General features: G+C 62.6%; 1 protein-coding gene across 1 annotated transcript in view; it reads right to left on the reverse strand.

The window, feature by feature from the left end:
* The window catches only part of MAD1L1 (MAD1 mitotic arrest deficient like 1), a 323,281-nt gene that overhangs the window by 53,662 nt on the left and 243,548 nt on the right, over positions 1 to 26,071 (reverse strand). Inside the window, exon 16 of the mRNA XM_021085975.1 lies at positions 10,857 to 11,064. Coding sequence (XP_020941634.1) covers positions 10,857 to 11,064 — 208 coding nt within the window. The remainder of the gene's footprint in view (positions 1 to 10,856; positions 11,065 to 26,071) is intronic.

Consider the following 26,071-nt stretch of genomic DNA (forward strand, 5'->3'; position numbering starts at 1 on the left):
TGGACACACCACGACCTGCGTCCACGGCCTCACTGGCCTGGACGTCTGCGCTCGCCTGCTCCTCCCTTGGCTTCGCGGGCAGACACCGCTGCTGCCGCCGCTGCCCCCGGGCTCTGCCTCCTCCAGAGGCCGTGGAGCCTTTTGAGACCCGCTTCTCTGAGCAAGGGATGCGCACGTGAGCCGCCTCCTCTGGTCTCTCCGTGACTCCAAAGCCCGGGTGACACCCCATCCCTGGACGGACCACAGTCTGTCTGTCCAGCCACCCACTGGAGGACACCGCGGCTGCCTGCAGGTTCTGGCGGTCACAGGCTTTCGCGTGGACGTGAACTGTCTCCTCTTTGGGTGAAGGCCGAGGAGCGTGACGCCGGTCACAGGGCAGCTGTCTGCACCACGGCGTGCTCCCGCCAGCAGCAGACGAGGTTGCCCCGCGGCGTGCGGGGGTGTCAGCGCTGCAGATCCGGGCCCCTCAGCCGGCGCGGTGCTGGGGCCTCACGGAGGCTGGGGAGTTCGGTCCTGCACGTGCTCATGCTGCCATCCTAGCGACTGGCGGTGGGGACGGGGCCCCACAGACAGCTTCTCTGCACGAAGAGTCCCCCAGAACGTCCCCCCGCCTGTTTTCTGAGCAGGCTGCCTGGCCGGGGCCATCGGCTCCGTCCCAGAGCAGCGGGAGAGGGCCGGGGAGGGGATGCTGGCAGGCGGCTGGGGACGCATCAGGTCTGGCCTGGCTGCAGGACATGTGGGCGCCGCGTCCACGCGGCAGGGTCACCCGGGGACTTGCTCACACGGAGCAGGCCAGGCGGAGCCGGGTGCAGCCGCCGGGAGACCGGCAGGCCCGCCCTGTCCTCGGCCCTGTCTGCCTGCAACCCGGAGATTAAATTACACGACTTCCTTACACTCCAATTAAACGCCTAATTGATGGTGTTGTCCTCACTACCTGACACCAAGAATAAACAAACAGTGTGGGAGAGAACAGCCCGGGACACACAGCGATTAAAGCGCCAACCGGTTTCAACGCAGCACACGGTCTGCCAGCAGGAAGGACAGGGCCTGGTGTCGCGGGCAAGGGCAGCGCCCGCCTCTCACACACCGATAGGCCGGAGGCCCGGAGCAGGCTGAGAACACAGGGCTCTGGGGGCCCCGCCCTGGGTCCCCAGCTCTGGAGAAGCCACTTCAGTGGCAGTGATGACTGTCTCAGCACCTCTGGGCGGCTCTGAGCAGTGGCAGCTCTGGGCAGTGGCGGCTCCGGGCAGCTCTGAGCAGTGGCAACTCTGGCAACGACAGTGACTGTCCCCAGCCCCCCCGGGAGAGTCTGTGCAGACCCCACTGCGCTCTCACCGGGTACGTCACTGGGCTCACAACTGCCCCGGGGGCTTCTGGGCTCAGGTCACAGGTGGGAAAGCTGAGGTCCATGCCCAAACCACCCAGCAGTTCGGTGGCAGAGTAGGGCTTGAACCCAAGTCCTCTGGCCCCCTGGCCCCCTAGTGACCTCTGAACTGGACCCCTTCACCGGAGCTGGCAGGTCACCCCTGTGACCGAGGCAGGTGGCACTGTGGGGCAAAGGACAGACAGGCCCCTGCACATGCAGCTGGGTCAGCAGAGCCGATGCTCACACAGCCGTCACTGTCACTGCACACTCGTGGCACCAGGGCCTGGCGGGTGATCAGCCTCAGCTCAGAGCAGAGGGGACGAAGGCCCAGGGGACAGGAACTGGGCCAAGGTCCCACGGCAGGGCCACGAGGTGCGGACTGGCAGGGTGGTACCTCTTGGTCCTGAAAGTCACCCGGCCAGACTAGGGCTGGGGGAGGCCGGGGCAGCTGCCGAGGAAGTACTGCTGCTCTTCCTTCCCCGCCTCAAGAGTGAGCGTGACCCAGCCCCCCATGCGCCCCTCACCCAGGCACCCAGGCCTCCTGCGGCCAATGTGTGGCCGGCCTCACCAGGGGACCTGGGGCACGGCCATCTGGCAGGTGGGAAGCAGCGGTCGGGGGAAGCCCGAGGCCGGGACGGGCCCTGAGCCCAGGCTGAAGAGCAGAGGCCTGGAGACCTCATTCGGCAGAGACCAAGGGGCGTCTGGTGCACGCGGGGCACAGGCTCCCCTCCCTGTCCCTCCAAACTCTCACAGGGAGGGCGCAGCCGCAATCACAGCGGGACGGGGCTCACGGCCTGCCTGGTGGAGGCGGATGGCCGGGACCCTGAGCTCCCAGCCCTGCAGCAGATGGCGGGGAGGGGGCGCCTCAGGGGGCTCCAAGCACCCAGGGGGACGCCCCTGCCCAGGGGCCGAGAAGGGGGCGCCCTGCACACGGCCCCTCTTTCCCCTGGCACCCTCTGGCCTACCCAGAGAGAAGGCGGCCAGGCGGAAACGCGACGCGCCCGCCAAAGTAATTTATACATTTAATGCAACGTCCACAAGACAGAAGACCTGACAGAGCACTTCTGGAATCCACTCAGGATAACAAGCAGGAAAGAAAAACCTGATGGAAAAAAGAAAGGGAAACGCCGTGTTCGACCCCAGACACTAAAGGAGACTTTCAGCTGTTCCTGAAATTCCTAAAAATATGGTACAGAAAAAGGAAATAAAAAACCCAGAAAACGCGATTAGAGATCCTATTATGTGAAAGAATTAAATAAAGCTAAGGACGCATCCTAAACCCAGAGGGAACGACTACCTGAGAAGCGGCACGGGGGCGGCTGCTGGTGGTCCGGGGAAGGGAGAGTTTAGAGCTTGACCTTGCACCAAAAACCAAGAGGCGTTTCAAGTAGATTAGATCTCTAAATATCAAAAAGAAGCCTCCAAAAAATCCCAGAAGGAAATAGAATTCTTTATCAAATCACTGAAGAACGGTCCAAGCTTAAAAGCAATGGAGTGAATAGATGAGATTCCAAAATAAGTTAAAACTTTCTACATAAAATAATCATAGAGAAACACTAGAAGGGAAGCTTCTACATAAACCGAACAAAAAAGGAGAGAGAGGCACTTTGGTCACGATGAGACCATTTAGAGAAGAGGAAATAAAACATTCTCATTTGTAATCAAGGAGACGCACATAAAAAGGAGATGCCTTTTTAGTAAAAAATTCAAAGTACGCAGTAAGGGAGCTGCCGCGGCGGCACAGTGGGTTAAGGACCTGGCCCGTCTCGGTGGTGACTCTGGCTGGATCCCTGGCCGGGCGCAGTGGGTTGATAAGGATCCCGCCTTGCCGCAGCTTCGGCTCAGACGCGATCCTTGGTCCGGGAACTTCCATAGGACCCCAAGCACCTCAACCGAGAGCCGAGGCCGCCGCGCCGACCGCAGTTCATCTGCGCATCAGCTCGGAAAGGACGCCTTCGCGGGAGTGAATTCCTTGTCCACACGCGTGGTGTCGCCCCTCCAGCTCGCAAGCCCTTTAACTCCTCGCTCCGGGCTCTGGAGCTTTGCACACAGATGTCTTTACGTTTTGTTAGAATCACACTGCGGACTTGGACACTGGGGAGAGTGACCAGGAAGGGCGGTGTTTTAAACTCCAGCTTCCGCAGGTTGGCTGTTGGAAGCATCAGGTTCGTGTGGGGTCGCCTCACACACACCACGCAGAGTGTGTTCGGCAAGGCTGCAGGACACGAGAAAGCACGCAGAGCCGAATCACTCCATTAGCTTTTTTTTCTTAAAGCTTCTTAGGATTTTTTTTGGGGGAGGGCTTTTCTAGGGCTGCACCTGTGGTATATGGAGGTTCCCAGGCGAGGGGTCTAACTGGGGCTGCAGCCGCCAGCCTACACCACAGCCACAGCCACATCAGATCCGAGTCTCGTCTGCGACCCACACCACAGCTCACGGCAACGCCGGAGCGAGGCCAGGGATTGAACCTGTAACCTCATGGCTCCTAGTTGGATTTGTTAAGCACTGCGCCACGACGGGAACTCCAGGATTTTTTATATAGACAGACGTGTCACCTGCAGAGAGGAAGTGTCGTGTACCCTTCCTTTCCCACTTTCCTGCCTGGAACCCCCGGGAGCCTGCTCGGGCGCTGAGATGGACACCTCCGCGTCTCATTTTGGACCTGGGGAGCGAAGCCTGCCCCTTCGGCCGTGCGGATGATGCTCTTTGGAGGGCGTGCGGCTGACCTTGGTCCCGCCAGGGAAGCCCCCGCTTTCCTCGCTGGCTGAGCTTTTCCGGGTGTGGAAGGTGGCCAAGGGCTTTCGCTCCAGCAACTGACGGGATCACGGTAATTTGACGGATTACCTCACCTGACATTTGAATGATGAGTCAGCCTTGCATTCCTGGAACACGTCCGTACATTCCTGGAGGTTTTGCTTTTTTTTTTTAAATTTTTTAAAATGACTTTTATGTCCTCCATTACAGTTGATCTACGGTGTTCTCTCTGTCTTCTGCTGTTCAGCAAAGTGACCCCCCCCACACACACCTTCTTTTTCTCACATTATCTTCCATCACGTCCCATCACAAGGGACAAGACAGAGTTCCCAGTGCTTTGCAGCAGGATGTCATGGCTTGTCTGCTCCAGATGCAAGTTTGCATCTATTAACCCCAGATTCCCGTTCTTTTTGTCTTATCACTGATTTTGAAATCTGAGTAAAATTTGCTTCATACAAGGAGTGGAAGAACGCTCTGTTCCATTTTCTTGAAGAGACCGTGCGAACTGCTGTTAATTCCCGAAGTGTTAGGAAAGTTTCCCATGAAATCGGCTGCCCCGAAGCTCTTTCTTCGAAAGCTCTGTGATTACGGAGCCGAGGAGCGTGATGCTTACAGGACTAGTCAGACTACCCACTGCACCTGGGTGAGTTTCCCGAGGTCTGCCGCTGCTGCTGTCTGGACTCTGGTGCCACCTGGCCTGGGCTCAGAGAGTCGGGAGAAGCCTCCTTTTCTGGCCCGAAAAGGAAGGGGAGAGACCTCACTTTGCTTCCTCTGCTCATCCTCCGTCTCCGGGCGCCAGGCCGGCCTGCGGAGGCCCGGAGAGGCCCCTCTCTCTGACCCTCTGGGTGGTGGCCCCAGGAGAGCCAGGGAGGCCCCACTGCTGTCCTCGCTGTCCCCTGCTGGTGGTGGCCGTGAGCACGAAGCCCCGGACTTGCGGCCAGAGGCCTGCGAGGGGGCTCAGGAACGGGGGCGGCGGCGGGGGGGGCGGCGGAGTGCAGAGAGCAGGCTGCCCGCAGAACTCCACACTCCACGGAGCTGCCCCAGGAAGGAAGGCAGGACAACGACAGAGCCAGAACATTTCAGAAGAAATGTGAAGGGAAACGCGGGGGCCCTTCCAGCAGACTGGCTCTGAACCAAGTGCCAAGGGAAGTCCTTCCAGCAAAAGGAAACGGTGTCAGAGGGAACGTGTTCTTTCAGGGACGAAGGAAGAGCGACAGAAACGCTCAGTGTCCACGTAAACATCCTGAGCGATTCCTGTCCCCACGTGCTCTTTAAAGTACGTGTGACAGTTAAAAGCCGTAATCACATTTTGCGGTGAGCACCGGCACAGGGCCACACTGCGGCGGGGCGGAGTGTGACCTCAGCCTTCCAAGGCGTCTCACCCTCACGTCGGGAAACACTAGTGACAAGGGCCCTGCGGAAAGGCAGGAGCACGCACACCGTCACTCCTAAACGCGGCACGTTAAAAAGCCGCCGCAGAGAGCATTTAAAAACTAAGGCAATGACAACGCCGCGCTAAAGAGCGTGCGAGGAACCTGAAAAGAGGCAGAGGTGGGGATGAGACAGAGGAGGCACACAGAAGGCGTCCTCCAAGGGAGGCCTGAGTCCCGTGCACTTAGACGCTACAGTGAAGGGAAACTGCTCACACGCACGCGACAGAGGCCAGAAGGCCCGTCCTCACCAACGACCCGGGGACATTTACGAAGACAGCTCACGGTCTGGGCCACCAGACAAATGCTCAACTCAAAACCCTCGGAATTACATAAAGCGTGTTCCCTGAACATAACAAAATTAGGGAAGACGTCAACAGCAGAGAACGACCTGGAAAATCCCCAGGCCCTTTCAAAATAAGGAACACTCGTCTTGGAGTTCCCAGTGTGGTGCAGCGGGTTAAGGATCTGGAGTTGCTGCAGCTGTGGCGCAGGTCGCAGCTGCCGCTTGGATTTGATTCATGGCCTGGGGACTTCCACACGCCGTGGGTGCCGCTGAGAAAAAAGCCTCTCAATTGATGCAGGAAAAGCATGTGACAAACAACATCCAACGTGATAAACACTCAGCAAAGTGAGACCAGACGGGAACTGACAAAGGGCACCTCTGGGGAACACTCAGCTGGTGGCACGCGCACGGGTGGAAACAAGAGACAAGGGCCAGGAATAAAGCCAGGGGGCCTCTTCTCACCACTGGTACCCAACACTGTCCTGAGGCCAGGCTGGGCCACAGGACAAGAACCTGAAGTACGAGGCATCCGTTAAAAGGAAGCTATGAAACTGTCCCTCTTCACAGAAAACACGCCTGCAAAGAAGAAACACCAGAGCTGAGTGACCTCAGCCCAAGAAACGCACAAGCACAGAACAATGGGAAGAGTCAAGACAAACACATTCAGGTGAGGCCGAAAATAAGCAAACAATGAAACAAGCATATTTCTATCAAACCAGAGGTGGGGGGTGTGCTGAAAACAGCAAGATGCTGCCGAAAGACAGAAACCGTCCATCAATGGAGAGACGCCTGTTTTGGATTAAAAAGACTCGTGACATTAAAGATACACATCTTCCCAAACTGATGCATGGATTTCATGGGTTTCCCATACAAATCTCGACAGGACTGCTGTAGATGCAGACGCGCTGAACCCGCAGTTAAACGGAGAGTCAACAAAGTGGAGCTGCCGGGACAACTCTGAAAAAGGAGCGTGAAGTTGGAGGGATTCTGCAGCCGGTTTTAAGACTTAATGTCAAGCTACCAAGACAGTGCAGGGACAGACGGGTCAGTGAACACAAGACGACCCACGTAAATCAGTCAGATGCATCGAGGAAGGTGGCAAAAGGTAACTGGGAGGCAGAAGGATGCGGGAACAAGTAGGCATTTACATGAAAAAGGACCTCAACCCAAGTCTCATGTCACAGGCAAGAATTAACTCAGCAAGGATCACGGTGTTCAATCCAAACTAAAAGACGACTCACGGCAGAAAAGGCAGGAAGGAAGTGTCAACCTTGGTTCGGCAAAGTTCTCAGATCTTACTCCTCTAGGAAAAAAACTGATGACCAGAGCACATTAGAACTAAAAATACCTGCTCTGAGACAGACACTGTCAGGAAACGCAACACTCCAGATGCGAGCGAGGGCAATGATCCAACCGCCAAGGATGCGCAAAGACCCGAGGGCGACTCGGCCCACCCGAGCGGACACGGGAACAGCTAACCTCGCCAGAAGAGGCTCAACGCCTGCCCTGCGGGGGTCAGGGAGGCGGCGCTTAGGGCGAGCCGGGACTCGCCTGAGAGGAGCTCCTGGCGCGGCGAGGAGGTGGAGCTGCAGGTGCGCAGCACGCGACCCCGCAGCCCTGCTCCCCGCGTCGACCCTTCAGACATGCACTCCTGGTCACGGGAACTGGCGGTGACGTCCTGTCCTCCGCTCTCAGCAGTTTTGTGACGACGTCTGGGTGAGCCAGACCCCCGCCCCCGCTGCGGGCTCGGGTTCCAGCCTTAGCGCCTCAGAGGCCTCCCTTTTCAGATCCTCTCCAGGGACCAAGCCAGCCTCCCTCCACCTGCTGCAAGGCCCGGAGGGAAGGGCGCCGATGCTGCGCTGCCGGGGCCGCGGGCTCAGGCGCATCGGACCAGGCCCCCCTGGGCCTCCCGGTGTGGGGGAGCCCCGGGGGGCGACTCCCCCTCGCCTCCCACGTCCCGCAGTCTTCCTGGCTCTTCGGGGGCCCCTCCCGCTGGGAACAATGAGCCGGTCTCCCCGTCCCCTCGGTCCGTGTTCCCCTGGCTCTGCCCCTGCTGATGGCCCGAGGGCAGGGCCGGGTCCTGCGGACGCCTGTTTTGAGTCGGCAGGTGCCACACAAGCCCGCTCTGCCACTCCACCCTCACTTACACACGAGCCCACGGCGGCGGGAGGGGCAGCCCTGGACCCGAGAGCCCTGCTGGCCGGCGCCCCGTGGCCCACCGTGCCTGCTGAGTGGCGCCGGCGGACAGCAGACGGCGGACGTGGGAAGGAGGGTGCGGCTCCGTTGGGAGAGCGGACGGCGTGGGTCCCACCGCAGCCCCCCGGCCGGCGCCCTCCTCCCTGGGCAGAGCAGGCGGGGCTCCGCCGGGGACCCCTGGGGATCGGCTACGCAGCCAGGCGGTGACAGTGTGATCACCTTGTGTGCCACTGACAAGATTCGATGAATATGAATGCACTGCCTAATTAAACTACAATTAATCTCTCTGGCCCAGGCTGGGTAAGGAGGGGGCCCTGGGGGAGGCTTCTGCCATCCAGGGCCACGGCCCCGAGAGGGTTGTCAGCGATTCCTGTCAACGGCCCAGGAACACCTGGGCACAAGGTCCCCCTGCCAGTTGGAGCCCGGTCACCTGAGGCTGGGCAGCGGCCCCACAACACCCCCCCTCCCGACTCCCAGCCAAGCCCGGTGCCCAGGAGGGCACGTGGCAGGTACAGCTTCTCCCATCACGTCGCAAACTTGGGCTTGCCGCATGCGACAGCGGCCACGACTATCCAGCCTCCAGGGCCGCTGCCAAGGAGCGAGGAGCGGAAGCTGTGCCAGTCCTGGCCTTTGACAAGTGACCTACTCCTGCTGCCGGGCGGGTGCCATCATCCGCCACGCGAGAGGCCCCCTCACCCTGAGCTCTGGGCGCCCTGTTCTCAAGACGGCTCCTTGGGTTCTCCGAACTTTTCCTCCTGTTTCCACCTCACTGCATTTTCGTCCCACTTTCAGATAAACTTGCTCCACTTTATAAGTCTTCTGTTTAGACTTCCGTTTAACTCTTGGGTTTTTCTTTATTTTTGGCTACACCTGAGGCATATGGACGTTCCTGGGCCAGGGATGGAAGGTGAGCTGCAGCTGCGACCTGGGCCACAGCCATGGCCAAGCCGGACCCTAAACCCACTGCACTGGGCCGGGATCGAACCCACAGCTCCGCAGTGACCCGAGCCGTGCAGCCGGATTCTTAACTCACTCTGCCACAGAGAGAACCCCTCACTCTTAGATGTTTTTAACTTTCAGTAGCTCATTAGTTTTCATTCTGAAACCTTTTAAAGTCCGTTGTTCATGTTCTGGCCAATGTCTCTCCTTGTCTCTCCGAAGGCACAATTTCTTGGGGTTTTCTTCACTCTGAAGGCCTATTCCCTCCAGTTGCATCTTTTCACTTGTTTGCTCTGTGCTGTTTTTCAGATGCTGGACAATCTTAGCGACAGGTAGCAGTGGCCTGTGAGCAGAGGCGGGGCCACCGTGGAGGGAAGAGCCAACTGCCTCCGGGGCCTCTAGGGCCAGTGCCTGTGGGCCTCCCGGGGCTGCACAGGGTTCCAAGGGCCACATGGCCGCCAGGTGAGAGGAGAGGGAGGGCAGGATGGGTGGGGCTCTGGTGCCCACCTGCCTCCCCCTCTACCCTGTTCATGGCCCTGGCCACGCTGTCTGCAGAGCAGCAGGTCATAGATGGGGGCAGGGGGGCCCATCTGAGCCAGGAGCTCTGAGCTCGCAGGTCTCAGAGCCCACACGTCCCGGGAGGCTGCTGCCAGCCTGCCCCCCGCTGCCCCCGGGAACCGCTGCTCTGAGAGCACAAACGGCTGTGTCCAGACGGCCACTCTGTACTGTCATGGGAGAGGCTGTGGTCCACGTGGGCACAGGACTGGGTGAGGAGACCTGCCTGCCTCTTTGCAACCCTGTACAGCAAGCGTCCTCCTGGAGAACGGCCGGGTGCAGCTTTGGGCAAGACCCTGCTGCTTCGAGGGTGCACCCCTGGGACGGAAACTCAGATCTGGCTGACGTGGAGCCCTGGACCTCTGAGACCGTGTGTGCCTGGCGCCGAGCAAGGCTGCCAACCAGGGACACGGGGCCTCGGGCATTTAGAGAAAGGCTGGGTGCACGTGGGGACAGCAAGAGCTGCAGCTAAGACCCCAGCGAAGGAGCCAGGCACAGACCCCGCACCAGGCGGGCTCATCACAGGCCAGGGAGGAGGACGTGACGCCGCACACACTTCCCAGCGCCCACCCTGCAGGCACACGGGGCGAGACTGCAAACGCGCAGGAGGAAGCCGGAGGCGGCTTCCCGGGAGGAAAAGCCCCTGAGCAACGCCCGAGGCGGACGCTGCCTACGCCCTTGCAGACCCGAGAGCCCCGCGCTCCAGAGGGCGGGGTGCCCTCTCCCCAGGCCGCCCGAGGCCCTGAGCGGACGGCAGCGCTGGGCACCCTCCAACAACTGCAGAGGGAGGCCGCAGGTGCCCCCTGGCCTCCGGCCTTCCCCATGGGAGTGGGGTGGTGACCCCTGGGAAGGGTCCTCAAGGGATGCCCTCTGTCCCTGGAGCTGCTGGACCTGCCTCTGCACCGCAGCAGGGACGTGCCCAGGGCGGCGCCTGGTGACCGAGGCACGCAGTGGACGGGCTTGGTGGTCATGGAGCTGCCCGGGAACAACGAGCGGTGACTCCAGAGGCTGCAGCCTGGTCTGGGGCTTCAGGGCACACGAGACCGCACGCTGGAAACGGCTGCTTCTTGCCGTGCGGGCCCTGCTGCAGAGGGCTTGCGGGCTCCCTGAAAGGCCCGCGGGTGGGGAGACACAGTCCCTGTCCCCCCAGCGCATTGGGCTTCCTCGGGATGAGCGGACACACCTGCCGCAGCGGTCGGGGACTCAGCCTCTGGCGCCTGCCCGATTCCTGCTGCTCTGCAGGCCCACCCACCTGCCTGGACGGAGGCTCCACCTCCTGCACAGCCCAGGGTTGCCCACCGACAGACAGACGGATGGGGAGGGGGCCTACCTGCCACCTCCTTGGACGAGGGCAGCCCCGCGGCGGCCTCCAGGTCGGCGGGGACGGGGCCCCCGGCCTCCAGGGCACGGACCAGCTCCCGCAGGTGCTTGCACTCCTCCTGCAGCTGCTGCCAGTCCTCTCGGAACCGCTGTCTCGCCACGCTGGCCGGGTTCAGGCTCAGGTGCAGCACCTTGGTTCTGCTCTGGTCAAAGTCACCCTGCGGGACCACAGGCGGGAGGTCAGAGCCCCAGGCAGAGCGCGAGCGAAGGCAGAGCGGAGCCGCGTGCAGCCCAGCCACCCCCCCGGTCTCACTGCCGCGTCCCGAAAAAACCCACCCAACCCACCTGCGGAACATCGGAGACTCTCAACACAGGAGCGCCCGTCGCTGAGTCTCGGTACCACTCGTACAGTGACCGGGACGGCTGGCCCTTAGTAGGGCGACGCTTTCAAACGCCATCGGCAAGCGTCCTACTGACCTTGGGCTCTCGCCAGCTTTTAACTCAGCAGACCTCCTGTCTCTTGTCTTTAAGACTGAAACCCAAGACCTGCTTTATAAGATTTTTTTTTTAAGGCTGCATTTGTGGCATATGGAAGTTCCCAGGCTAGGGGTTGAATTGGAGCTGTAGCCACTGGCCTACACCACAGCCACAGCCACGTGGGATCCAAGCCAGGCCAGCGACCTACACCACAGCTCACAGCAACACCAGATCCTTAACCCGCTGAGTGAGGCCAGGGATTGAACTCACGTCCTCATGGAGAATATTTCAGGTTCTTAACCCGCTGAGCCACAAGGAGAACTTTTTTTTAAGATTTTTAAAACACACGAAAACCTCTCAACAACTTAAGCGAAAAACGGTGACGCCACTTTAGAGCCCCCACGGCCCCCGTTACTGCCAGGCCACGTGGCACCGAGGTTGCTACGGTTCACGAACACACAGGGCGCCGCCATGGCTCGAACCCATCCTTCACGCTCCAGGCCCTCCCGGCCCCTCCCGCTCTGGCAGCCTCCACCCGGGACCCCGTGATGCTGAGTGGTCCCACTTCCTGGCTCCCCCGGGCTGACAGTTTCTCAGGCTCCAGACTGGGGGGGGTGCTGACAGGTGTCCTGAAGGTGCCCCATTTTTCTCACAAGTGCCCGGGGTCGCGGGCTGGGGGAGGAAGACCCCAGAGTAAGCGCCTCCTCATCGCCCCACGTGGAGGCCGTTACCAAGGTGGCCGTGGCCCCTGGCTGAGGTGGGTGTGTCCCCTTCGGAAGGACGTCGCCACGCACTCCCTCCCACAGCTGCGGAGTCGGGGTTAGGTCCCTCCCACCCGAAGCCCCCGCGGGAGACCTGTCCCTTCTCCAGGCCCTCGGGCCCTCGCTGCTCTCTGCGCCGACTTCCGGTATCTGCTCTCCGCTGGGTCCCATCATCCTGCCTGGGTTCCTAGGGGCCTGTAACTGGCTCCCCTGTCCACCTGACAGACCCCCATCGAGAACTCAGATCCTGGGTTTGGGGGGGCACTCACCCCTGGTCACTAGGAGACCCTCTGAGCTCATGCTGGTGATTGCCTGCCCCAGGCCTGGAACCCGCACTCAGGCCAGGAGCCCTGCCACTGGGGACGGTGTTGGACTCCGCCACCTAGGCGCTGTGTGTGCTCGCTGTTGCCGGGGGGTGGCTGCCTCCTTGGCGTCCAGAGGTGGCTGACGGCCGGGACACCTGTGTGTACTCACCCGGGCACACGTGCTCACTCGTAGACACTCCCACGCGTAACCCACTGGCCCTCTAGCAAACACAGGTTCACGCGGACGTCGGCGCCTCTAACCCACGTCCACACGGAGCCTCCCAGGGCCCCCCCGCACCTGGCAGCCGCGTACCGGCCCCTTGGATTCAGCAGCCCGTCCAGCGGCACTGGGGTGTGAGCGTCTCTGAGGAGACCCTGCCCGGGCAGCGGACCTGAGCCGGGCGGGCTCCCCTCGCCTTCGGCTTACAAACCCACGCCTTCCCTGCCTGGGTCAGCACCTGCCCCGTCGGTGATTCCGCTCCGTCCCTCTCTGGTTCTGCCCTGGGAGCCCCGTCCTTGCAAACCCTCCCAAAGGCCTGCAGACGTCCAGCTGCACTCTCCGCAAGGCCTCGTGTCCTGTCTCCGCCATCGCAGCATCGCACAGGGCGGCATCACCACCTGAGAGGCCCTCGGTGTCACATCCGGCCCCACCTGGCCCGGCGGACACGTGTCCTTTGCCGGCCTCCGCAGGGGCATCACGTGCAGTCACAGCGTGGAGCCTACAGCCCGGCTTCCCTCTCATCAGCGTGCACCGCAGGGCCCTCTGTGACTCCAGCCGGCTCGTTTGGTTTAACTGCCGAGTACCGTTCCACGGACTGGACGGATCCCGCTGTGTCGGTCCGCTGCTCCTGAAGGACGCCCGGGGCGGGCAGTTACGGCCCCGGCTGCGAGGAAGGGCCGTGCGCGGCTCTGAGTGGACGCGGGTTCCTGCTTAGCTTTTCCCTCCGCGACGCACCCAGGCTGCGGGTCCGTGGGGCGCCCACGCACAACTCTCGCTCGTTGCTGGTTCCGCTGCTGCCATCTCAGCCGGGCGGCGCCTCCCCCACCCGACGTGTCCGGCGGAGTGTCGAATCCCTGCCCTCCACAGCGGCCACCGCAGGAGCTGCATGGGTGCGGGGCCAGTCCGTCCCCCTGAACTTGACTTTCAGAGGGGGAGCGCTCTGTTCCCTCCAAGATCACGGCGGGGGTGATGACACCCTGAGTTGTCGTGTATGCATCCCATCTCTTCCCCCCCGCCCGAAGGCGCCCGCCAGCCACAGGGCACACAAGGTCAGCTGCGCGGGTGTGAGAGGCCCGCCCAGGGCAGGTGTTAGCTAGGCGGGTGCTGGACAGACTAAAATTCACACCAATACCCGGGACACAGGGTGCCCGTGGCGACATCGTGGGATGGCGTGTGGCGTCACCAGGCATTCAACTCTACGCTGACTGAGGCAGGCTCGTCGGGGGCGCGCAGACCCCGTGCTGGCAGAGGGGACATGGTGCACCCGGCAGGACCCCCCGGGCGAGCGGGGGCCCACGCCACACAGGATCCTCCCGGGTGTCAGGCGTGAAGGTCCCACACGAAATGACAGTATGGATGAGGTCCCTCCCCGCGGGGACGGACCAGCTGGACCCAGGGAAGGGGACACGGTACGGCCACCAACAGCCCCGGGCCAGGCCCGGGGAGGGGCCGGCTCCAGGCAGGTCTCCACTCAGCTCTCGTGACAGCGGGTGACACTGACTGAACGAAGAGAAAAGAGGACGCCTGCTCCTGAGAGCAGCCCGGTGGCTCCCACGTCATCAAGCCGGTCCCCCTTTCCTCTGGCTTCCGGAGACCCCGAGGCGGAAGGACGCCTGCCCTCACCCCTTCCGGGCGGGGACCCTCAGGCTCCTCAGCACGGCGGCGGCGGGGACACGGCGGGAGGGCCCTCCCTGGCCAGCACTGCGCAGGGAGCAGAGGTGGAGCCCACATTGGCCTCTGCTGGAGCTCGTCTGCACACACACACACACAAACACACACACACACACACATGCACGCGCGGGCCACAGGGCTGCTGGGCCGGTCTCCCCACAGCGTCTGGCCCTGGGGCCTGAGGACGTGTGCCGGCCTCGGGTCCCATCCCCCCCCCCACATCCTCCTGGGCGCCCCGAGAGCAGCGGCGGGCAAGGAGGCCGCGTCTAAAGGACCTGCGGGCAGCTCCCCTCGGAGTCAGCCCTCCCTCCTGCAGGTGGCTCCCGAGGGCGCGGGCCTGGAGAGCTCCCTCCGGGGAGGGACCGGGAGGCTGCAGCATCCTCAGACCTTGGAGCCCCGAGTCCCCAGCCAGGGGACGTGTGTGGGGCCTGAGGCCGCTGGACGCCAAGGCAGGGGCCGGCCTCTCTCGCCATCAGCTCGCTGGGCCTCCCTGGTCGGGGGGGGAGGTCTGGGGCTCGGTGAGGAAGGCGGGTGTCTCTCCCGCCGGGCAGTGAGAGAGAGACCAGTGTGTCCTGATGGGCAGCCTGGGTGCCCCCAACAGCGGAGGCTGAGGCAGCCGAGGGACAGCCTCCTCCCCGACACAGAGACCCTCCACATCCAGCGTCCCACGGCCCACAGCTCTGCTCCAGGGGGCAGGGGGTCGCGCCGCGGACACAGCCCCGCCCGGCACGCGCCCTCCCCGATCCCAGCGCTCCTCCTCTGACTTCAGCAACCCTTTAAACCTGCAAAAAGCAAACCTGGGCCAGCAGACAAGCCCCTGGCTCCACCCGCTCCTTCCCAGGGAGCCAGGGTCCCCCCGCCCAGCCTGGGTCTGGTAGCACTGACTGCGGCCCACCTGCCACCCAGGGGGGACCCGTGCAGGGAGCTGGGCGCAGAGCCTGACCCCGGGGTCACCAGCTCCCTGGCCAAGGCGCTGGCCCTGCTGGGCCTCGGACTGTCCTGCCCAGCAAGTGGGGAGAATGGGGGGATGGTGCCTGGACATGGGGGGGGGTGCGGGGAGGATGTTGCTATGGAAACATGAAGCATCCCACAGGCTGGAAAGAGCCGCCCCCTGGCAGCCCAGAGCGCCATGTGCTAGAGAATTTAAAGATCAAACCGAGAAAGAGCAGGGCTTAACCAAACCAAACCACAACGGGGAAGTGCACAGAGCTCTGATGAACTGGGAGAAGCGACACAGCTGTGAGGCCTGCAGGTGCCAAAGCCAGCGTCCAGACCCAGAAGGCCAGGACCCCTGGGTGTTATGGCCAGGGTGGCCCCGGGTGGGAGAACGATCGCTCCCCCACTGGGGGTGAAGCTGCCAGAGCCGCCCCTCCCCAGGGCTCTGGCCCCAGGGAGCAGGCTCACCACCCCACCCTGTGGGTACCGCCACTGTTGGGGCTGGGCTGACCCCAGGCTCTGCCCAGGGAGCCCTGACGCGCTGACGCCAGGTCGAAACAGAGAATGCGGAGGCATCCGGGCCACAGAGAGGGCCCCAGGCGAGCCCACAAGGATTGCGATGAAACAAAAACAAAGCCCAGTGCGTGAACTTTCTGACCCCTCAATGCACACGAAAGTCACGTTTACACGACGCTGCAGGCCATGAGGTGTGCGACAGCTTCGCTACCGAAAAGCAAAGCAGAGACGTTAGGAAGACCTTCTCTCTCAGGCCCACCCTGGAGTCAGGACAGTAAAAACCAAAGTAAACAGAGGGGACCTGATCAAACTGAAAAGGTTCTGCACAGCAAAGGAAACCCTAAACAACACGAAAAGACAGCCCACAGAAAGGGAGAAAATCTTTGCAAGTGAAGCGACTGACAAGGGATTCATCTCCGAAACTTATAAACACCCCCTACCGCTCCATACCAAAAAAAAAAAAAAAAAAAAAAATGAACAACCCCATCAAAAAATGGGCAGAAGATCTAAGCAGACGATTCTCCAAAGAAGACATACGGATGGCCGAGAAACACATGGAAAGATGTTCAACACCACTCCTCATTAGAGACATGCACATCAAAACCACTGTGAGGTACCACCTACACCAGCCAGAATGGCCAGCATCCGAAAGTCTGCAAACAAGAAGTGCTGGAGAGGGAGTGGAGAAAAAGGAACCCTATGACACTGTGGGTGGGATTGTAAACTGGTGCAACCACTGTGGAAAGCAGTATGGAGATTCCTCAGAAAACTAAACATAGAACTACCATCTGATCCAGCAACCCCACTCCTGGGCATCTACCCAGAGAAAACCACGACTCGCAAAGACACGTGTACTCCGATGTTCATTGCAGCACCATCTGCAATAGCCAAGACATGGAAACAACCTCAATGTCCATCGGCAGAGGAGTGGATCCAGAAGATGTGGTACATAGACACAATGGAATATTACTCAGCCATTAAAAGGAACGAAATACCAGCATTTTTAGCAACGTGGATGGACCTAGAAACTATCATGCTAAGTGAAGTCAGTCAGACAATGAGACGCCAACATCAAATGCTTTCACTTACATGTGGAATCTAAAAAAAGGACAGACGGAACTTCTTTGCAGAACAGATACTGACTCAGACTTTGAAAAACTGCGGGTTTCCAAACGACACAGGTTGGGGGTGGGGGGATGCGCTGGGGGTGTGGGATGGAAACGATATGAAATTGGATTGTGATGATCTCTGTACAACTACAAATGTCATAAATTCGTTGAGTAATAAACAAAATACTTTCTACAAATGCCAAGACAACGGCCACAGATCACTGGTCACACGTAGTCATGACAAATGTAATAATGGAAAAGTTTGAAGTATCGCGAGGGTTACCAAAATGTGACCTGGAGACGGGAAGTGAGCAAACTACCGGAAACCGGCACCAGCAGACCTGACACGGGGTTTCTGTGAGCCTGGAAACACAAGGGACCTTGGAGGCACAACACAGGTGTGCACAGGTGTGCTGGCACCGATCCAATCATTCCCACCACATTAGGTGGGCTTCGCCTGATGCTCAGAGAAGGCAGAGTTCCCCGGAGACAACTCGGGGAGCGGGTCTGCCCACCGCGCTCTGTGCCTCCTCTGAGTCACCCCCCACCCATGGAGCCTTTCTCTCCCCCCGCCTCGTTCCACGTCTCCTTCCCTCCCAGTCGCTGTCATTCTGATCCAAGTTCCTCACCTTCTTGGGTTCCTTCCTTTCCTCTATCCACCCACCCACCCATCCATCCATCCGCCAGTTCAACCCCTAGCCCTCCATCCACCATCCACACACCCCGCCATCCATCCACCAATTCAACCCCCATCCCTCCACCCACACAACCCTCCATCATCCATCCAATCATCTCCCATCCATGTATCGCCCGTCCACACACCATCCCTCCATCCCTCCATCCCTCCATCACCCAAACAATCATCTACCATCCACCCCTCCACCCACATCCACCCCTCCATCCACTAACCAATCCCTCCCTATCCATCCACCACGTACTGATTATGGGGCCCCAGTGGCCCCTCCAGAAGCATAGGTGCCACACAATGGGGCCTGAGGGTCGGGGCTCGGGGAGGCCGAGCTCGGCCTTCAGCTGAGACTCCGGCTGCTCTGGATCCTGCACGCCCTGGCGGGAGCACGCGACAGCGAGCCTGCTGCTCTCAGTCTCGATGGAGGCTCCCCGCCTAGGACAGCCCGCAGAACCAGGCCAGGAGGCTGTCTCGCGCTCTGCGCACGGGGCCCGCGGCACATCAATGCTGGGGCTCCACGCCACGGCGCCTCTTCCTGCGTTACCGGCCAACCGGAGAGGGGAAACCACCACCCCCATCCCGGTTCAGTTCCTGCCTCAGGACGAGCATCGGACCCGCAGCCCCACCTCCAGGACCGACCCGAGGACACAGGCAAAGACTCCTCTGCCCACTCCGGGGCGGCTTCTCTCAGGAGACGCACCTGAGCATGAAGGGCAGAGGGCAACGCTGGCCCTGCCTGAGGCTGAGCCCCTCGGGACAGTCCTGACCGCATCGCCACGCCCGGCGCCCACTGAGACAGGGGCCGAGGGCCGCGTCACGCCCACTGCCCCCAGCACCTTGCTGGGAAGGTCCCACTCATCCCACCCCCAGGCTGCGTGCTCCCTGGCGGGCGCTGTGGAGTCCCCCTGGGATGAAGGGGAGACCAGCAAGTCAACAAAAACCAGTGAGACACAGGAGGCCTCGTTTCAAGCCACTGAATTTTGGGGTGTTCATAGCGAGGCAACAAGCAACTGACATAGCCTCCAGCCCCTGTGCCGGCCCCACAGGGGACTCTCTCTCCAGCCTGGGTTCTGCCGTGCGGGAGGCGCGTGGACCCACCCAGAGAGCACTGCCTCCTCCCAGCAAAGCTCTGGCCATCGACGCGAGCGGCAGGCGGGCCCTGCATGTGGGATCCAGGGCACTGACCTCTGGTCAAAGAATCGGAGGAAGAGACAGGAGAAGAAGGCCCTCCTGTGGGGGGGCAGGCAGAGCACAAGGGTCGGAGCAGACACGGGCCTCGTCCTACCCCCCAGGCGACCCCCAGTTCCCAACCCTGGAGCCGAGCAGAGCACACCTCCAAACGAAGGCACGAAGGCGGCACGAGGGAAACCAAGGAGAAGCTCAATCATGGGACGAGCGCCCACACGCACGCCGGGAAGGGGCTGCGCGCGCTGACCGCCACGCTCCACTCAATCCGCAGCCTCCCGCGACCTGAGGGGGGTATCTGAAATTCACACAGAACCCCAGGGGCTCAGAGCAGCCAGCGCGGCACGGGAGACGGGGACCAGCTGACCCTCGAACTCCCTGTGAGGCGACGGCGGCCGGGGCAGGCAGGGGCGGCACGGACGCACTGGCACAGCCCTGCGCGTCCGGAAGAGTCCCCTGCACCTGCAGCTAATGCTCACCCAAGGCGCCAAAACAACTCAGGAGGAGAGGTCTTACGCGGCGCTGGACCGCTGGACGCTCGCGTGGGGCAGCGTGGGCCTGGATCCCTGCCTCACGCCGTACACACAAACGAGCTCCGGATGTAAGGCCCAGCAAGGCAGACCGCTCAGGAGACGAGGCAGGCGTGAGGTTTCACGACACGGGGTTTGTCCCGGGCTCCCTGACATGACACCAAACACAAGGAGCAAAGGAAGAAGGGGACAGGCGGGACTTCATCAAAACGAAAACCTCCTGTGCCTCAAGCACACCATCAAGACGTGGAGGCAGCCCCCGGAGTGGGGGAAGGACCTGCAGGCCACGCGCCTGGCTAGGGCCTCGGGGCCACGACACACGACGAGCTCTGCCCGCAGAACGAAATGAAGAACCTACTTGAAAACGGCAAAGCGCTGGAACTCATCTTTCTCCGAGAAAGACATACGAATGGCCACCGAGCACGAAAAAGACGCCCAAGGTCACTGCCGTTAGTCCTCAGGGGAACGGAAATCAAAATCCGTGAGCTACCACGTCAGGCCCACGAGGGTGGCCAGAATGGCAAAGCCAGATGCTGCCGGCCAGGACGGGGGGAAGTCCAGTCCCACCGCCACCGCCGTACATGGAAAACCGAGGCGCAGCCTCTGTGGACGACAGGTCCTCAGGTGACCCAGCGACTGCACGCCTCCTATGCACCCAAGAGGAATACACCGCGCGTCCACACAGACACTTGCACACGAACGTGCACAGCGGCAGCGTCCGCAATAACCGCTGGAACAGGCTGAGAGGTGCATGCCCCCGAGGGTGGGCCGTCCGCAGGGTGGAACACTGGGCAGCCACAGAAAGGAGGGCGCGCTTGCCACGCGACGTGCGTGAGCCTGGAAGACACTCTGCTCGGCCCAAGAGGCCAGCGGCCGAGACCAGGGCTACACGGCCCGCTTCTCAGCAAACATCCGGGCCAAGCGGACCGACAGCAGCAGAGAGCAGACCAGGGGCTGCTTCAGGCTGCAGCGGGGGTGGGGGCAGAGCGGGGTGACAGCCAAAGGGGGTGGGAGTTTTTCTGTCTGAGGTGACAGAAATGTTCTCAAATTGCACGGGAACGGGTGGCTCATTCCTGGCGAATGCACCAGAAGCTACTGAGCTGTGCCCTTCAAGCCGGCGCGTTCTGTGGCACGTAAATCCTCTCTCGATAAAGCTGCTTTGTAGAACGAGAAATGAAAGAGACAACAGTGAAAACAAACAGAAGGACGCGTGTGGACGCTGCATCTGCTGCCGAGAGCCTGGCGCCAGGCCGGGCCGCCCCTCGATGCCTGGGCTTCGGCTCCAGGGGCAGGGGAAGGGGCGTGGCCCCGGGCACGGAGGCTGGGGGCCCTGGGAAGGCGCACATGGGGGTGGGTGACACTGCTGCGGCAGATGGGAGAGCGCCAACGAATTTGCTGAAATCTGCTGCTAGACGACAGCTTTGAGGAAGAAAGGGGGAAAATGGCTATAATCTCTTGCTAAAAATTTGTTGCCTTGTTTGATTCACAGCTGAGGAAAGTGTGGAGACACTGACGAGAATCTCAAAAGGAAAAGTTCTGAGCCCTCCTTTGATGCGCCAGCGCAATTATTGGCTGAACACAACGTCCCACTTGCCGAGGGAGCGGAAAGCCGACGGGCTGTGCCCGCGGGTGGGCGCCGGGCGGCTGCGGAGGGCCTGCTCCAGCACAGCTGGGCCTGTGGCAACACTCGCGCCCGGGGCCCATGCAGTCCGGCCGCCTCCCCTGCTGCACGGATTCTGTGCAAACGCAGACGGATGGCCAGTCCCCGTGTGTCCAGGACAAGGGGACAGCGTCCTGAGCCCACAGCCTCTGCCTTACACCTGTCCGTGTTCAAGCTCTGCCCTGACCTGCTGGAGGCCCGGGCCTCGTGGGCCTCAGATCCCATGTGCGGGAGACGGAGGGCAGGAAGCTCCGTCTTCAAGGCCCTGGACGGCGGGCAGGCCCCCAGGAGCCCCCTGCCGGCCTGGGGCTGGACGGCGGCTCCCGGGCTGCCGGGGAGGGAGGGCCTGCCACGCATACCAAGAGACCCTGCTGGAAGGAGGCAGAGACGCGGGGAGAATTAGAAAGCACAGTTAAGTAACCACCGATCCTCATGCATATTTATAAATCACCCGGCCTCGAAACGAAATCAATCTCTCTCCTGGCCGAGGCAGCGCAGCCCGGGGGAGAGTGTGGAGCCATGGGGGTGCCTGCTGGGTCTGAGGGGCCAGACCTGCTGGCGGGGAGCAGAGCCCTCCCAGACCCCACCATATCCCCCGCCTCGGACTCGCCTCCGTGACTTTGGGCAGGTCCCCCCAGCACGGGCCCCACACACCCTCTGGGCTGGCTTTCACCCGGCTGCTGGTGGTTCCCACGGGCACGCCCTGGCTCCGAGGCCTGGGACACACGGCAGGCCGGCCCCCGGGGACGGTGCGCTGGTGGCAGGAGAGCGTGGGCATCGGTGGGTGGGTGGGGCACGGCACAGCCAGGCCAGCCCCCGGGGGCCCCTGGCACACCTCCTCGCTCAGGCCGTGGAGGGGTGAGGAGGTGTCCCGGGCTGGCGCAGGTGACCACACGGGGGAGGTTGAGGGCCGCCCCCGGGGACCGTCCTATCGCCACAGCACCCCGCGGAGGGGAACAGGTGCTCTGCAGGCCCCCACACCCTCTGCCCTCTCGCCCCCACCACAGGGCTCCTACAGCCCAGGAGCCTTGCAAACACACATGCGTGGCCCCCGCCCCATGGGTGTCAGGGTCTAGGAAGGACTTGGAAGGTCACGGAGGGCACTCACGGCGTGCCCAGCCTGGAGGGACTGGCTACGGCAGCCGCTGGGGGCTGGGCTTGGGGAGGGGGTGCCCCAGGGCCTCACTGGCCCCGAGCCAGCGGCATGAGCTGGGGGCGCTCTATGCAGCCCCAGGAAGCAGGGGGCCTCGGGGAGCAGCGCCTGCCAGGCCAGCACGTGGGAGGGCCCTTCTCACGCCATCCGCCAGGCCAATGTCTCTGCCAGCGCCAACCCGGTGACAGAGGACGCAGGAGGGCGCATGTACCCACCACTGCCTGCGAGGCACCCCGTGGACAGGAGAGCTTGGCAAGGCCAGCAGCTCCCTTGGCGGAATGCCCTCAGGAGGCCACCCCTGCACAGAACCTCGGGGCTCCGTCTGGGAGCTCTGGGGCAGGGACAGGCCAGAATAGCTCCGGGGGTGGGGGGTGGGGGTCCAGCTGAGCCGAGGCCAGAGTCGGGGTTGAGGCGTGTTGGAGGGTGGCGCTCGTGGGCTGAAGCGCAAAGCTCCTGACTGCCCCGGGGCAGGGACCGTCTGATGCACGCCCGCCCCAACACCTCCTCAGACCCGAGCCCAAAGCCAGGCCTGCTGTCCCCTCAGTTTCCCCTTGAGGTTCCAGAAAGAGCCCCCAGGAGGGGCCGAGTGTGGTCCAGGGAGCTGGCATTCTGTGGCTGCAAAGACGGACATGCCTGTACTAGTGCTGACACTCGAGCCGCTTGTCTGATGCCGAATTCGCTCATCTCGAAGCCGAGGGCACGGCCGCGCCCCTTCGCGGCCCCCAGGAAGGTCAAAGGTCAGTGGACGTGGAGACACTGTGATGCATGCGGACTGGGTGGTGTGCAGTTACACCAGGACGGCCACGCCGCGACAGCAGAGTCGGCCCTGCTGCGGCCTCTCACGTCTGCCAGACGCAGCCCTGAGCGCCACGTGCGCCTGGGGACCCAGGCCTCCCGGAGGCTTCGGAGAGCTGGGCCACGGGACAGCCTGGTGCTCAGGAGGAGCCGGCAACGCCTGCCCAGGGCCACGGGCACTGCCCCCCGGCCCCAAGGGCGCCCCTTGTTCACCACCCGCCACCGCCCGCCCCACCAGGCGGTGGATGGAAGCTGGAAGCATCCAGGGGCTGGTCCTCGGGCCATCTCTGCCTTCAGAGGGGACGGCAGAGACTGTGGGGCTCTTCCCACATGGAGGCAACGAGGTCCCCGCCCGCCGGCAGACACACGGGCTGGAGTGGAGCCAGGCACTGGGCAGCAGACGCAGGGGCCCAGACGCGGGTCCTGCCAACCTGAGCCAGTCCCCGGCTCTGCCAGCCAGCGTGACTCGGCGAGTTCCCTGAACCTTTGACTGCAGGCCGCGCTACCCAGAGCTGGGGGCTCCCGCGGACCTGCTGGGCAGGAAGAGCGGGGAGAGGACGTCTCTGGGGCCCCTCGCGGGCCGCAGGCACACGCGCACTCATGCACGCCCCCCCCGCCCCCGACCTCGGCTGTGCTCCGTGGATGGGACGTCAGCGCAGCCGAGAACAGGACGCGGTGATCCCCGCCGGCTCCCGCACGGGTCCTTCAGAAGGTGCTCCGCCCTGAGAGGCTTGTAAGCAGCTGGCAGGGATGGGCCGACGAACAATCCTCAGCAAGGCCGGCTGGCGGCCGCTGCGGCTCGGTTCGGGTGGCCCCGCGGGCCCAACAAGGTAGGGTTGCTCCGGGGCTGGCTTTGGCAAACCTCTGGGTTGGGGGGCAGCAGATGTGGGTGAGTGGGGAGGAGGGGCCTGGCCAGCTCTGCAGCTACACGGCCACCCACCGCTCCAGTCCTGGGCCCGGGCACCCGCCGCCCCCCGCCCGGGGCACCCGTGGCTGCATCTCTCGGGAGGAGGGACGTGACTCTGTCTGTACGTGCCCGTCGGGCCACAGCCTGGAGGCGCTGTTTCTGGCACCCCCGCCCCACCATTCCACGGCCACATCCCACAGCGCCTGCCAGCTGAGTGACCCGTATCCCTGCTCAGCTGGCGGGTGAGCAGCGCTCTGGAAACCAGGCCCTCGGCTGTCACGATCTCCCTATTAGGGAGCAAAGAGCCGGCACCCTACATGCCCCCGAGCCCCAGGAGCTGGCAGGGCGCGAGCCTCCTGCGTGAGGCGGAGCGCGGGATCAGCCTGGCGGGGAGGCGGCAGAGGGCCGAGCAGGAGCACGGAGCAGCCTCAGCGCCCGCCGTCCTCTCCGTGGACACAGGCCACGGGTTACAGCAGAAGATGCTAAGCAGAGCCATCACCGACCCTCGCGCTGAACTGTGGCAGGACACACATAAAACAGTCGCCGCCGCCGCCGTCGTCATGTTTAAGCACACTGGGTACCGCCCTAGGGGGACTCACACTGTCGTGCAGCTGCCACCGCTGTCCCCTCAAAGCTCTCCAGCTTCCCCAGCTGAGACGCTGGCCCCACCCGACACTAGCTTCCCCTCCCCAGCCCCCGGCGCCCACCCTCCCCCTTTCTGCCCGTGTGAACCTGGCCCTCGGGGACCTCGCAGAAGCGGGATCACACGGTGTCCGCCCTTCCGTGCCCCATCATCTCTTGAGCGTCACGTCCTCTCAAGGCCCATCCGGGCTGGAGCAGGTGGCAGAGCCTCCGTCCTTTTCCAGGCTGGGCTGTGGTGCACTGTGTGCACAGACCGCATTCTCACGCCACCGTCCTACCCAGCCGCCAGTGGGCACCCGGGCGGCTTCTACCCTCTGGCTCCTGCGAGTAAAGCTGCTGTGGCGAAAGCACACAGATGCCGCCCGAGGCCCCGCCTGCAGTGCTCTGGGGCCCAGTCCCAGGAGCAGAGCTGCCGGGCCGTGTGCTTACACAAAGCAGCTTTAAAAAAGCCCGTCCGGGTATCTGCGGGGGCATCGCAACGTCCCCCTTTGAGACGGTGCTTTTGGGATTCAGGCTTTGTCCGCAAAGCCCTTCTTTGCCACACGAGGAGTTATGTGATCGGTCAGATCGCCTTTCTCGTTAGGGCCACCAGGAAGCTCCGCTTCAGCAACGCCATCAGCCCAAACGGTCAGTAAGCTGGCCTCTGCTTCTTGCAGACATCACGGCTTCAACGGCCAGCACTTGCTGACGGAACAAGAGGCTCGCATCCAAATGGCTGCGGTCACGGAAGACGGCCGGACGGCCCTCACGGACGCTGGAACCCAAGTCCCGGGAGCCCTGACTCTTCTGGAACCCGCGGCAGACAGCCCTCCCAGCCACGGGAGGAGGCGGGTGTGCGGCCCTGCCCGGCACTGTCGCGGCCGCTCCGCAGGCCGCCTCCTTTTCTCCGCAGCACCACTGGACGGATACACGTGTCTGCACAGGCAGCCTATGGTCCGTCTCTCCCGACGGGACGTCCTCCGCCGACCCGTACCCCGACCCACAGCAGCGCCCGCACAGCGCAGCCCAGGAACCGAACGGTCACGCCGAGGGCCTCAGACGGCAGCGCTCCCAGGCGGGGCCTGAGGACCCGCGCCTTGTCCGCCTCCCTCCGTGTCACACATGAGGCCGAGGGGGCCTGAGACAAGCACGTGCCCGAGGCCCCATGGCAACTCAGGACAAGCCGCGCGGGGCTTGAGGCCCCAGGGTCCAGGGGCAACACTCGGAGGACCAAACTCCGAAGAGGAAGGTCTTGCCGATACGCTGGACGCGTCTGTGGCCGGGCCCCTGGAGAGGAGGGCTGGCACAGCTCACCAGGACCCCAATGTGGGCGCTGAGTCAGGATCCCGAGGCAGAGACAACTGCACAGAGCAGAAGCTGCTGGAAGAGCTGACCTGGGACCACGGACGGGCGTGTGATCACCTCCCATGGGGCGTCTGCCCCGATCTCACCCTCAGTCTCGTCAGGGAGCGGGCACAATGCCTGCGGCCACACCCTGCTCGAGCAGGGCCCTTCAGGTGCCGTACCCGACACTCAGCCCTGGGAAGCAGAGTCTCAGCTCTGCTTACCCACTTCTCCTTTTCTCTGGCCGAGGCGGCTGGCACAGGGAGGGCACTGCCAGCGGACACACTCGGAACGAATCCCAGGCCCAGAGCCCCCGACCCCCAGACCCCTGCCGGCAGGAATAGAAA

This window comes from Sus scrofa, chromosome 3 (assembly GCF_000003025.6).
Source record: "Sus scrofa isolate TJ Tabasco breed Duroc chromosome 3, Sscrofa11.1, whole genome shotgun sequence".
Taxonomy (NCBI): domain Eukaryota; kingdom Metazoa; phylum Chordata; class Mammalia; order Artiodactyla; family Suidae; genus Sus; species Sus scrofa.